Source organism: Amia ocellicauda, chromosome 11 (genome assembly GCF_036373705.1).
Source record: "Amia ocellicauda isolate fAmiCal2 chromosome 11, fAmiCal2.hap1, whole genome shotgun sequence".
Taxonomy (NCBI): domain Eukaryota; kingdom Metazoa; phylum Chordata; class Actinopteri; order Amiiformes; family Amiidae; genus Amia; species Amia ocellicauda.
The window spans coordinates 33,814,700-33,826,348 of record NC_089860.1 but is presented as its reverse complement, the minus strand read 5'-3'; the positions used below and the strand labels follow the sequence as shown (position 1 = coordinate 33,826,348).

At 43.2% G+C, this 11,649-nt stretch overlaps 2 protein-coding genes across 4 annotated transcripts; one reads left to right on the top strand and one right to left on the bottom strand.

Moving 5' to 3' along the window:
* Positions 1 to 3,593: 3,593 nt before the first annotated feature.
* Positions 3,594 to 8,596, bottom strand: cdca8 (cell division cycle associated 8). 2 transcript variants are annotated; one of them, XM_066717574.1, is made up of 11 exons: positions 8,491 to 8,596; positions 7,566 to 7,672; positions 7,343 to 7,471; positions 6,953 to 6,993; positions 6,774 to 6,849; positions 6,466 to 6,542; positions 5,974 to 6,059; positions 5,291 to 5,386; positions 5,030 to 5,159; positions 4,655 to 4,741; positions 3,594 to 4,376 (listed from the first exon to the last, which is right to left on the bottom strand). In XM_066717574.1, exons 2-11 carry the CDS (start codon positions 7,657 to 7,659, stop codon positions 4,347 to 4,349), a joined length of 846 nt encoding a protein of 281 aa, XP_066573671.1. In that variant the 5' UTR covers positions 7,660 to 7,672; positions 8,491 to 8,596; the 3' UTR covers positions 3,594 to 4,346. The 2 variants fall into 2 exon arrangements, with proteins under 2 accessions (XP_066573671.1, XP_066573670.1); XM_066717573.1 differs by lacking the exon at positions 8,491 to 8,596 and adding an exon at positions 8,348 to 8,369.
* A 203-nt stretch (positions 8,597 to 8,799) lies between these two features.
* Positions 8,800 to 11,649, top strand: airim (AFG2 interacting ribosome maturation factor). Of its 2 annotated transcripts, none has more exons than XM_066717576.1 (5): positions 8,800 to 8,835; positions 9,097 to 9,371; positions 10,186 to 10,365; positions 10,884 to 11,002; positions 11,228 to 11,649. In XM_066717576.1, exons 2-5 carry the CDS (start codon positions 9,103 to 9,105, stop codon positions 11,266 to 11,268), a joined length of 609 nt encoding a protein of 202 aa, XP_066573673.1. In that variant the 5' UTR covers positions 8,800 to 8,835; positions 9,097 to 9,102; the 3' UTR covers positions 11,269 to 11,649. The 2 variants fall into 2 exon arrangements, with proteins under 2 accessions (XP_066573673.1, XP_066573672.1); XM_066717575.1 differs by having other exon boundaries at positions 8,833 to 8,969.

Genomic DNA, 11,649 nt, shown 5'->3' with positions numbered 1-11,649 from the left:
AACAGACTACACAACTGCGTGTGACGGCAAAGCCTGCTCAAGGAACAGCAGCCTATGACTGAAGGATGAAGTGATTTACAGCTTAACAACCAACCTGGGGAATGCAGGGAGACACAGGTGAGTAGATAAACACTAATATCACACAACACCAAAATGAATTATCAGGAGCCATTGGGGCTGGAAATTGATTAACCAGAAGCCATGGAGAGGTGCAAAATTTATCAGTGTCAAGAAACATTTACACAGAATAATTTATGTTGCACCAAGAAATATTTATCTGTAAAAACCTCTGGGTTTTGCAATTTCAAATAGCCCACCATGTCTGTATTATCCTGGGCGCAGATAAACAGCAAATCTTTAAATCTGAGACATGGCACCAAATCCAGATGCAATCTTAATTTGCCATTTTCTGATCGATGTACGCTCCATCTGCACTTTAATGCATATTTTCATCGAAGGGGAAAGGCTATTCCAGCAACGTTGTCCTGTCGAACCAGACATATAACCCGTCAACTTAAATATTTTCTTTTTTGTATTATTATTTTGAAAATCCAAGCAGGAGCTACTGTACCTCAGGTGACTTCGGTCTCAGCACACAAACAAGCCCGGCTTCTCCCGCTCGTGGTAATTAGACTATTCAGTCCTCGCCGAGCGCAGCAATAGGCCTCAAATTAACTCCCGTTTATGGGCATTCGAACATGCAACATTATTTGTCCGGGAGATTAGGCTACACAGCATGAAATAAGATGACCTGTACAGCAATAAGGTCAACACCGTTCCTACTCTACACATTTATTCTGGGTATTTTTCAGCCAATTACCTACACAAAAAATGTCCCCAAATGTCTGTTTCTGTCAGTCAATTAGCCTTTCAATGAGGGACCGTTGTGGTGGCAAGCAATAACAAAAGCTCTTAAAATGATATCAATGCCCAGGACAAGGATGTCTGCTAATAAATACATAATAATATTAGGCTTATTGAAGGCTTAACTACAAACTCATTAACTGTTTGGGTCCCCAAAAAAAACAAGTTCTGAGGACACTTGTTTTATTACGAGCCCCCGAAAAGGTATTGTTTATTGCGGCACATCGGTAACGGCTACATCCTGTAAATGTTAAAGGAAATCCCACTGATCGGCTGGAAGGCCAAAGTGTCAGTCCTGCTTCACCCAATGTTTCCCGACTGTTGTTTTCTTTTTAGTATCAGAAAACCGATTGCTCAAGGCCACACAAAGCCACAGCCGAGGTGTTTGCAGTGGAGTAAAGGACACACTTTCCTGCTTCTCTCTGAGATAAGATGTAACCTCTGCTTGAGATTACAAAGTTTAATAAATGAAGTTGAATGTAGCCAGACTCACCCGGGCGCCTTTTCCTTTTATTCTCTGCTCTTCGCCCACCTTAGAGGAGTAATCCCCTCTGTGTCAGGTAATCTGCAGATACGGATTTGCATTGAGGCCATATTTAGCTCCAGCTGAACTGAGAAGACATTTCATAAAGCAAAAAGAACAGCTCGGGAATATTAATAGAGCGAGTTGTGTACCGAATAGATCTGCAAGTTGCATTTACAGGAACGGACGAGCACAAGTGGGGTTTGGATGAGGTGTTCACAATCTCCAAACTGAACGGACCAAGGCTGGGCGAAACAATAGACCTCTGTAGCCCAGATGTGCGGTGGAGACGCAGTCGATGCATAAACACTGCTGGGACATGATCATATACGAGAAATCAATATTCCATTTCAGGAGCGTTCGAATTTGGAGTAACCATCTCTGAATGGTTTTGGTTCGAAGCAGCAAAGTCGTCTTACGAACTTAAGGACATGTAATTAAAATATATTTTCCCCTGAACAATAATTTGCAATACACATCAAAAGATACATTTAGACTCACTTTTTGGTATTATTTCATACAGATTTCTGACTATGGGCTGGTTTACTCGTGATTTGATTTCCATTAATGACATTTTGCATTTTTGGGGGCCTGTTGCAAACCATTTTCACGAGACAATCAATTTAACCATAAATCTAATGAACATGCATAGTGCCAGATCACATTAGTATACCCCTATACCTCCAGAAACTAATCCTCCTCCGTCTCAGTCTCCATTTGGAGGAGTAGACACTCAGTAAATAATTCAACAAATACAATGCAAGGGAGTCTAAACTTCGGGGTTCGGGGAGGTAAATAAGATGGGAACATTGGAGAGATTTAAATCACTCGATGCTCACATGCCTGAAAGCAGTGAATAAAACTCGAGTCTTAATCTCTAAAGAGCGGATAATAAAACCAAAGGGGATTCCAGCTGAATAACAATCGCTTCAGCCAAATCATATTCCCAGTATGGAACAGAGCAAGTGGGAAATTAAATTTTGAGGAAAGAAAAGAAAAAAGCAGGAAAATGAATCCTTGCATAGATACAGCAAACTGACATAGATGTTCTGAACGTCAATATGACCCCATGGAGTTGTCGATTTTAAGACTAAAACACAATAGATGCATGGTTTACTTTTTGAGTTATTGAAAGGGCTGGTGTCATCAAGCAGACCGAGTTCAGGAACCATCCACAGACAAAATTAAACTAAAATAAGTGAATTAGATTTGATAAGAACAAGATTTGTGTTCTATTCATTTATCAAAGAGGATTGTGCAACTGTGCCTTATTAAAAGTATTGAACCTCATAAGCAACCAGCCAACTGCATTATTCTTGCAATCAACCACTTAATACAGATCTAAAATGTTTCTTCTCCAATATTTGATTTCTGGGATTATCTTTTCCAAATATCCATTGGTCCTTTCTTTAATTAAACAAAACTCCTTCGCTAGGCGGTTAGGAAAGACATTGATAATCTGTTGATTCGCAGATGGCAAAAACTAATGGTTGCACCCGGGAGCCGAGCTGAAGGTACAGTGAAGACCATGGAGTGAAACTGCTGAGCGAGGGCACCCTCTACTGACCAAAATGCACACCACACATCAAAAACACAAATAAACATTCATTCTTGCATTAAAGAGACTGATTTATACCTTTTTGTGCTGATTTATAGGTTTTCGCTTTTACCTGTGCATCGTGCATTTGTGTAAATTGGTGATCAGCCATGGATAACTGGTCAAAAAGCCATGGATTATCCCGAGTCCTATAATGAATCCCAATAATGCGATTTCTCTGCAGCCTTTTCACACACAGCTCACACGCTTAATTGAATTCCCAGTAAATATGTTGATCTGTCATGCAGCGAAATTAGATTTTCCCTGTGACAACTCCGAACAAGACCCCAGGATCAAAACAACACGAGCGCCGTTTACGGGGGATTGGTTCCCTGGAAGAGGAGAACGACGCCTTCGGTACACAGGTCTGATGAATGTAATTTATTGCTCTGCCATTTTTAAAAATATATCAAATTAAATGTATATGCAGTAAACGGCTGAATTAATTTCACACTAAATCACAGGGCTGACATGATTCTCAATCAAGCATGACATTAGTTTCACAAAGTAGAGACACTGATGGGGGACAGGGTAAAACAATACGATGCACTGTAATTTGGCCACCATTTTTGTTTAGCTATATAAGGGGTAAAAAGCAACACAACGAAAGCAGATGTAAAGCCTTTATTGTAGATATTTGAGGTCTCTGAGTATGTAGGATATGTACATTGCGCTAGAACGAGACAAAGGTTGAACAATCTCAGCCCAGCGCCCCTCACATTTAACAGCTGTACCACTTAAAAAGCTTTTAGAGATCTTTTTATATTTGGAAACACATCGAAAGGCCTCCTAGAATTTTTTTTATTTTTTTTTTTTAGTTTCAAACGGTACAGTATGAACTACCGTAGACAGGTTACAAAGCGAAAAAAGGAGCATTACAACCACGCTGGTATGGACGAGATATTTACAAAAGGGTTGCATTTACGGAACTACAGAATATTTACATGAGCAATTTGTGAAAGAGAGAAAACCCCACAGAGGAAATCTGAAACAGAACAACATTGAAGAAAATTTGTTAAAATTGAATAAAAGGAGAGGACTGAGCATTATTTCAATATAAAAACCAAAGCCAATAAGACTGAAGGCCTTGCAGAACGATCACTAAAAGCACAGACGGCTGCTTGTGATACCATCTATGAGCATTCCTCAAGGATCAGTTAAAAGAAAGGTGAGTTTTACATTTAATCAATATAGAAAGGGTGATTTGGAGGAGAGAAACATTGAAAATGAAGACATGTTCATTCCAACATTGTTCAAGACAACAAAGTGTTAAAAAAATAAAAATATCAAGACACCGTCAAAGGTGGATACTGTTCTGTACAAAAGCAATATAAAACGTTTAGGTTATTTCTCTTGAAGACGTCACTTCCCACACAGATTCGCAAGACGATTCTGTAAGAGATCAAGCAGAACAAACAAGACAAAGTTAATCACCCTCTCGGCGAAGCATCCGCAAGAGACACGTGGACAGGTACACAAGAGACGGCATCAACATGCAGACAGATCTGAAACCAGGTAGAGAAGGCAAACGAGCAGTATCTCGAGACGCAGAAGTGTGGGATCTGCTTGTCAAATATATAGATTACAGATTGCACACAAGCTCAAGGTCATACTGGGTTGAAGCAGGCAGCGCTCGGACTCAAGGTGATACCCGGGGAACAGAAACCTACCTGGAGCAACCGTATGCTTTGCACCGCCTGCTCGTCCAGCTGACTGAGGTCCACGGACTCCATCTCACTTGCAAGCAGCTGGATACTCTGTTCGGGAGAAACACAGACTGTTCAGAACCGTAACTGTGCACCTCACACCATTAGTAAAAAATAAAATTGAGGTTAAATGCCTCGGCTCAAGAGTTTCAGCTACATGGCTCACAGGGGCAGAGTCAAGCGCTCAGAAGCCAGGAGGATGAAACCATATTGCGGGGTCATCGATTAATTTTTCCCTTATAGGAGAGGTATACAATTTTTTGGCAACACTACGAAACCGTTTGTCATGCCAATAAAGCACCCTTGAATTGAATTGAATTGAATTGAATTAAGACGCACCTCGCCGTTCCCCAGGGGTACGTTGATGAGGATGTCGTTGCTCACTCCAGCGATGGGGCTGCCGTTCACAGAGATGCTGTAAACCCTCTCCTTGTGTCTCGGGTTCCTCACGGCGGGCGTCTTGGGCAATCTGTGCCAAAGCAAAACTGAGCCGTTAGCTTGCAATGGAGTCAAAAACAACTGCCGAAAGGTGGAAACGGGATTATAGAAGACACCATTTGATCACTTGAATCTTATGACCGAGAAAGCCTCTCACTTTACCTCGAATCGAACCTCGGGGTGATGAGGGGAGTGGGGCCCATGAGAGAAGAGTCCAGTCCGCTCCTCGCTGGGGTCACCAGAGCTTTCCGTGTTGACCTGGTCACAGAAACACAACGGCGTCAGCAATACAGAAGGGCGTCGTGTTCCCAGTGTAATCAGCCTGTCAACCGTTCACTTTCAGGTCCAGACCCTCGTTTTGGAGATGACTGACAGGTCCGTTTCATCCCTGACAGCCGGCATCGCGCTGACCGTTCAAACACACCGGTGAAGCAACCAATTCCTCTCTCTAACGGTTTCTGTTGGTTATATATTTTTTACACTGCGCTCGTTGCTAAAATATTAAAACCACTTTCCAACTTCAAACATCTTTTAGATTACATTTCAGTAACAAAGGGGTTCTTTAGTGTCGGGAGCTGAAATGAAAATCGATACAATGAGAGTTCCCTGCCCCCCATTTCCAGGTGAATAATTCAGAAGATCTGCCCATCAGAGGATAATGGAACACACGTGCTCTTAAACTACCTTTCTCTGATGTGTAAACCTCCAGTCCCCCTTATTCCCATAACTTTCATTCGGGCAAAAGTGTTTGTCCACAGCCGTACCCATACCTTACACACATTAAATATTGAAATCCACCACAGACATGAAATATTGATTGAAAGAGGAAAAGCTTTCAGTCGTACTTTCGAATGGAGGAGTTCTGCTTGCTGACAGACAGCGCTCGGGCCTTCTTGCTCGTCGAAGGGGCTTTCTTGGCAGTTGCTCTACCCTAGAGTAGAAAAACATAATGGAACACTTTTCAGAAAGTACTCTTGAATACGGTATTCCTGGACCATTACAGAACTCCCTACATTCATTATTTGTACTTTTAATTGTATTCACTCCTCTCTAAACAAAAAATAGGACAAGAGCTCCCAAGTACATGTGCCAGACAGAAGCAATCAATACTGCCTGATTGAAAAAGGTTTCTACCAACTGCAAAAATTCAGTCTTTTCATCTTTCGTTCCATTAAAAAAAAAAAAAAAAAAAACTTAGTAGCGTGAGTGAAGAAATTGCAATGTACAGAAGGAAAAACAATCTCACACTCTTAAAATATAGGTTTTTTTTTAAATGCACTTTTACAAGAATCCGTTGCGTTACTGGAAAACGTCTATCCTGAAATCACATCACTAACCTTTTTGGTTGTTGACAGGTTATTTGAAATATTCTCTTCCTCTGCAGAACTCAACACAGCTCCTTTTCTTTTGCTTGCTATATTACACACATGTAGGGATTAAGAAAGAATGAGATTGGAGAGAAAAAAAAAAAAAGAAGTGAACACCATTAAAATCAGAACTTAGCATAAACAGAGATGGACTGACCGAGTGGCTATGAGAATCGGTGCTTAAGGTTCAAACCAAAAAGCACTCTGGATTACCTACCTTAATTATGCAACACATACACACACTGAATAACACATCCAGAAGTCAACACATCACTCACCCTTTTTGGTGGATTTTTGTGGCACAATTTGTGCTTCAGAGACGATATTGGCTACATCTGCATTTTCCAGTTCCCTCTGAAATAAAAGTGGGATGCAGTTGAACAATCTACAAAGTATCGACTACGTGACGTAAAAGCAGCGTTTACAAATCAAAATCAAAGACAGGCTGCAGGCATACCTTTGCAGCTTCTGCGATGGCTTTAGTTTTTCCTTCTGGAGCTTTTTAGTAGAAAGAAAAAAAGAAAATGAACAGGATTAGGAAGATCCCCTGTAATAGTTTCATTTTAAGTCCAATATCTGCAATATGGATGACATATTTGGTGATGCAAGTATTCTGCACCTGCATACAGAATCATACCTCCAGCTCCCCAAAGTTACTTCTTTATAAATATTCTCAAAACAAAAATAGTGACTATAAACAACTAAATTAGAGGGAACGCTGTTATTGATGAAATTGCAAAAGCAAAGCAGATATTAGGCATCAGGATACCCAAGAAGTATTCATATCAGTGTGACGTGCATAGGTGAAAAATTGGTTTCATAGGTTTCTGCACTACTGACGTCATACCCGAGTATTCAATCCAGTTGAGCTGCCGGTCCGCCTTGGGAAGCTTGATGATGGCCAGATTGTATAAATTATCAGCATCTTTCAGGAGACTCTTGGTCTTCTCTTTCAGTCTGTCGATGATGGTTTTAACTGGAAAGGCAAACAGTTTTGTGAAGGGTCTTAGTCAATGACAAGGTTTATCTGCAAGTCAGGCTCAGTCAGTATCGCAGGTGGGTGGCGGTACCTTCGCTGTCGAAGTCGTGGAGGAAGGCGTCCAGCTTATCCATCTTGGGTTTGTTTTTGCGGCTCTTGGCGGTGGTCCTTTTTCTGGGAGCCATGATGACAGGACACCTGAACCCAGAATTACACCTGAATTACACACCATCAGCATCCGTCACCGCAACAGCCTCAGGGACAGTACAGACACCGGCATTGCATATCGCATGTGCAGGGAGAGGAACAGATGTGTACAGATGTGTGCTGGTTAAATATGGAAGGGGATAATGGTTTGCTAAAAACAGTGCAGGGTTAACTTTTTATGCATTAACCCACATCGCAAAATTATCATTTCAGAAACGCGATCTAAACATTGCAGTTTGGTTTGAAAGGCCGCACAGCCATGCATTTGCACGGTCGCGATTACGTGCAGAAAACGTGAGTAACGTTGTTGTCAAAACCTTTTGTTATGACGTTGCTTAGCTGGGACGGCATTGAGGATCATGTGCATACAGTAAAACTACATTTACTAACGTGGATGTATTGCATATATAATTAATAGACAACTCCCGGCTTCTGTCGTGCATCCTGCAGGGTTTCACTACTTGAAAAGGAAAACAGAAAAGACACGCCTGGCCTGGAAGTGTTGAGATCTTGGGCACAATTAATTATACGACTCGGTTGCATGTTTTCCGCGAATGATGACATATTTCTCAATCGCACACACAACCGCAACTTTACTTGACGGATGCATATTTCACACAATGCGTAAGAGAAACAAACAACAGTAAACAACAAGGCAGCCATTACCCACACTCACTCCGAGCCGACTGGGTTTCAAGTGTACGTTTTCCATATGAGAAACGGTTATGCACGTTATTTAAAAGAGAGAAACCCATCAGATACCACAGTGCACAATCGTGTGGATTTAAATTGTCAAACAAAGCACTAACCTGGCAGCAGCTGTGCGCGGATTTGTACAAAGCGAGGTCTCCACTCCCACAGTGATCCCCTTCCTTGTGGAAAAATTTCAAATGTAACCGCTTGAGCCCAGCCAATAGTACGGCTCCCATGATGCAACGCGCCACCCTGGTTTCCTTTCCGCCAATCAGACCGTGAGAAAGGAGAGCTCTTGCTATACCGACCAATTAGAAAGCAAAGGCGTCGGCCAACCACGAAGCGTCCGCAACTACCAATAGGCGGTCAGGGATGACAGCGTCGGGCCAATCGAATTAAAGTTGACCCAGGTCACGTGACGTGTGTTCGCCACATCCCGGAAGAGCGTGCGCTGTACTCCGGTGAGGTGCACGTGTTTTTATGTCATTTCGTTGCACGAGATGGGACTGAAATAAGCGACATTTCTGGTTTTATGTTGAAAAACAATGATTAAAATAATGCTTTTAGGTTCAATCAAGGCGTCGATTGTCTAATGGTATATCTGTTTTCTTTTAGTTATATGTTTCATTCACGCGTCTTCTAGTTGTGCGTTTTGATTTGGGGCTATCGAGATAATCGTGATTTAACCAGTCTTATTACTCTGATTTTGTTTCTCTCCCAAGTTAAGGATGTCAAACTCCGCTCTTCTGTCGCTCCACCGAGTCCTACAGAAGTGCTTTGACGTCATCACGCAGCAGAGGGACGTGTGGGCCGGCGTGCTGCGCGACTGCACGCCGCTGCTCGGCTCTCTGGGGAACCTGGGGCAGCAGCTGCAGGCCTGCGCAGAGGTGGACCTGAGAGCCACGCCTCTGCAGCGCTTCCCCGACCTGCAGCAGCGCCTGCGGTACAAGCTGCTCAACGCGGTGGACACGGTGCTGGGACAGCTGGGAGACAAGATGTAGGGATTTCTCAGAAACTGTCCTAATAACAACCATGCATAGCAAAGGGGAAACCGCAAACTGACCAGTAGGGAAGCATTTATTGCACAGAGGAGGTTAGCAGACAAATGCATTACATTATATGCTTTCTGGTTTCTCCAAAGAAAGCCAGCAGGTTGAAATGTCCTGCACTCGGGCTTATGAACCGAGCTGAAGCCTGCTTGTTAAAATAAAAACCCGGAATGGCTCAAACTGCTGTGCATTCGGACTAGAAGCAGGCTTTTAGTAGATAACAATTAAGGCTACCAACACGTTGCTGGTGGTAAATCAACAGTTGTAGGCTAGAGGTTACTTTTATATAATGGGAAGTTCTTGTTGGAGGTGAACGACTTATTTCCACCCACTTTGTTGTGTCAGACAGTTATCAACACAAGAGACACAGAAACGTTGACGGCAGCAGCAGCCCACACAAAGCAGAGTTATTAACACCTTTGTGTGTCAATCCTTGGCTTGTGCATCATAAAGGAGCTGTGATTGGTTGCATAAGACATCTGGAGAGAAGTTTCCCCTTTGTTTTCTCCTTGTGTTTTGGGGCGTCGCACAAAGCATCAAACACCTGTCAGTGTGCTTGCTTCAGGCAGAATCTTCTGCATTTCATGCTTGGGTTATTCCTTTTTCATGTTTTATCCTGCAGGGCTTCAAAAGAGCTGGGCTTATTGAATGGCATCAGATCCACTCCCTTCTCCCTATTACCGCCATTTTGACAAGAGGCAGCTTTCACTCGCGTTCCCCCGGCTTTGCTAGGGCAATGACCCGTGCGCTCGTCTGTTACAGGTGTGTCCTGCAGGCCGCGCGGGACGCCATCAGCAATCAGGTGACGCCGGTTTTCCAGCTGTACGAACAACACATAGACACCCTCGGTCTGGCAGCCGCGGTCGAGAGATCCCCCCTCGCTCCGTCTGTGGCGGACATGCTGGAGTGGCTGCAGGACATCGACAGGTTCTACAGAAACCAGTATCCTTTCACCTTTGATATGCCACACAGCTTCGCAACAGCCTTTCCGAGCGAGATTCCATGAGGAGGATAATAAAAAGCGTTCGTGACCGATCTGAGAGCATTAAAACAAGCACTGCTCTGAAATCTTGAGTTAAAAATGTACCAATCAACTTTTTTGCAATCATCTTTAATGTTCTACTTCTGATTGAGGCAGCTGTGGATTATACTTCCCATTAAAAGTGATCAGTTTATCATTCTTAACATCTGCTGTGATTCTCTAAAATGGTTTTATGAGTGTGGAGACAAATATCTCACTGATCCAGGTGCTTCCGGAAGGAATTGGTATAATGACAGAATTAAGACAAAGATTTGCTGTCTTGTTTGGGATTTGTCTGCCATTCAAGAACAAACCCAGAGCGCCCAGTACATGCTGTGGACTTTTATAACAGTTGGCACAGGTTTTCCATGCTCTTAATCAAGTTTCTCAAGATGAAAAATTATGCATTGCCCTTATTATTCCTTAACCATCTCTCGAGGTTCCTGAGGAGGAAGGTTTTGCTTCAGTCGATAAAACCTGACAACGTCTCGCAGCTGCTGTCTGTCCCTCAGGCCTGGAGCAGACTGTCTCCGCCCGACAGCGAAGACTTTATATCAGGTACTAAACGCCACGCTGTGCAGCTTCTGTCCTCTGTAGCTCTGCACAGTCCCTTTACATTGATACTGCAGTCCAGAAAGGCATCAGCCAGATCATTTATACTAATCTGAAATTTTAACAACACAGTCGCTTGAGAAGGTTAGCTAGTGTTATAAACACCCCGGGTATGAATGGTTTTCTGAAGGACTCCCCATTCATTGGAGCGTTTGTTTCCTCTAATTTTAGATGCACTGATGAAGGTTTCATTTTTTATGGACTCCCGTTGAAAGTGACCTGAAAAGCAGCGTTGATGCTCAAGGCGTATTGGAAGCGCTCCATGGAAAAACAACACCCGTCACCTGTGGAGATCTTGAGCAATCGGCCGAGCAAGGTCAGGCGAGACGGGAGAAGGACGCGGGGCCCCGAAGACACGCGCTCGGACGTGTGCCGTGTGGACTGGACGGACAGACGTGTGGGTTACAGTGACACGGGACATGCCAGAACCCTGGGGGGGACGTCACGTCACTGGGAGAGTGCATTGAGAGATACGGGTCGACTTCAAAAAGCCTCGGAGGAGATCCACACTGGGTTCTGGCCAAATGTGGTTTGTGGAACGAATAGGTTATAATATAAAGTAATGCAAAAAGAAATAAAACCTGCCCATTTTA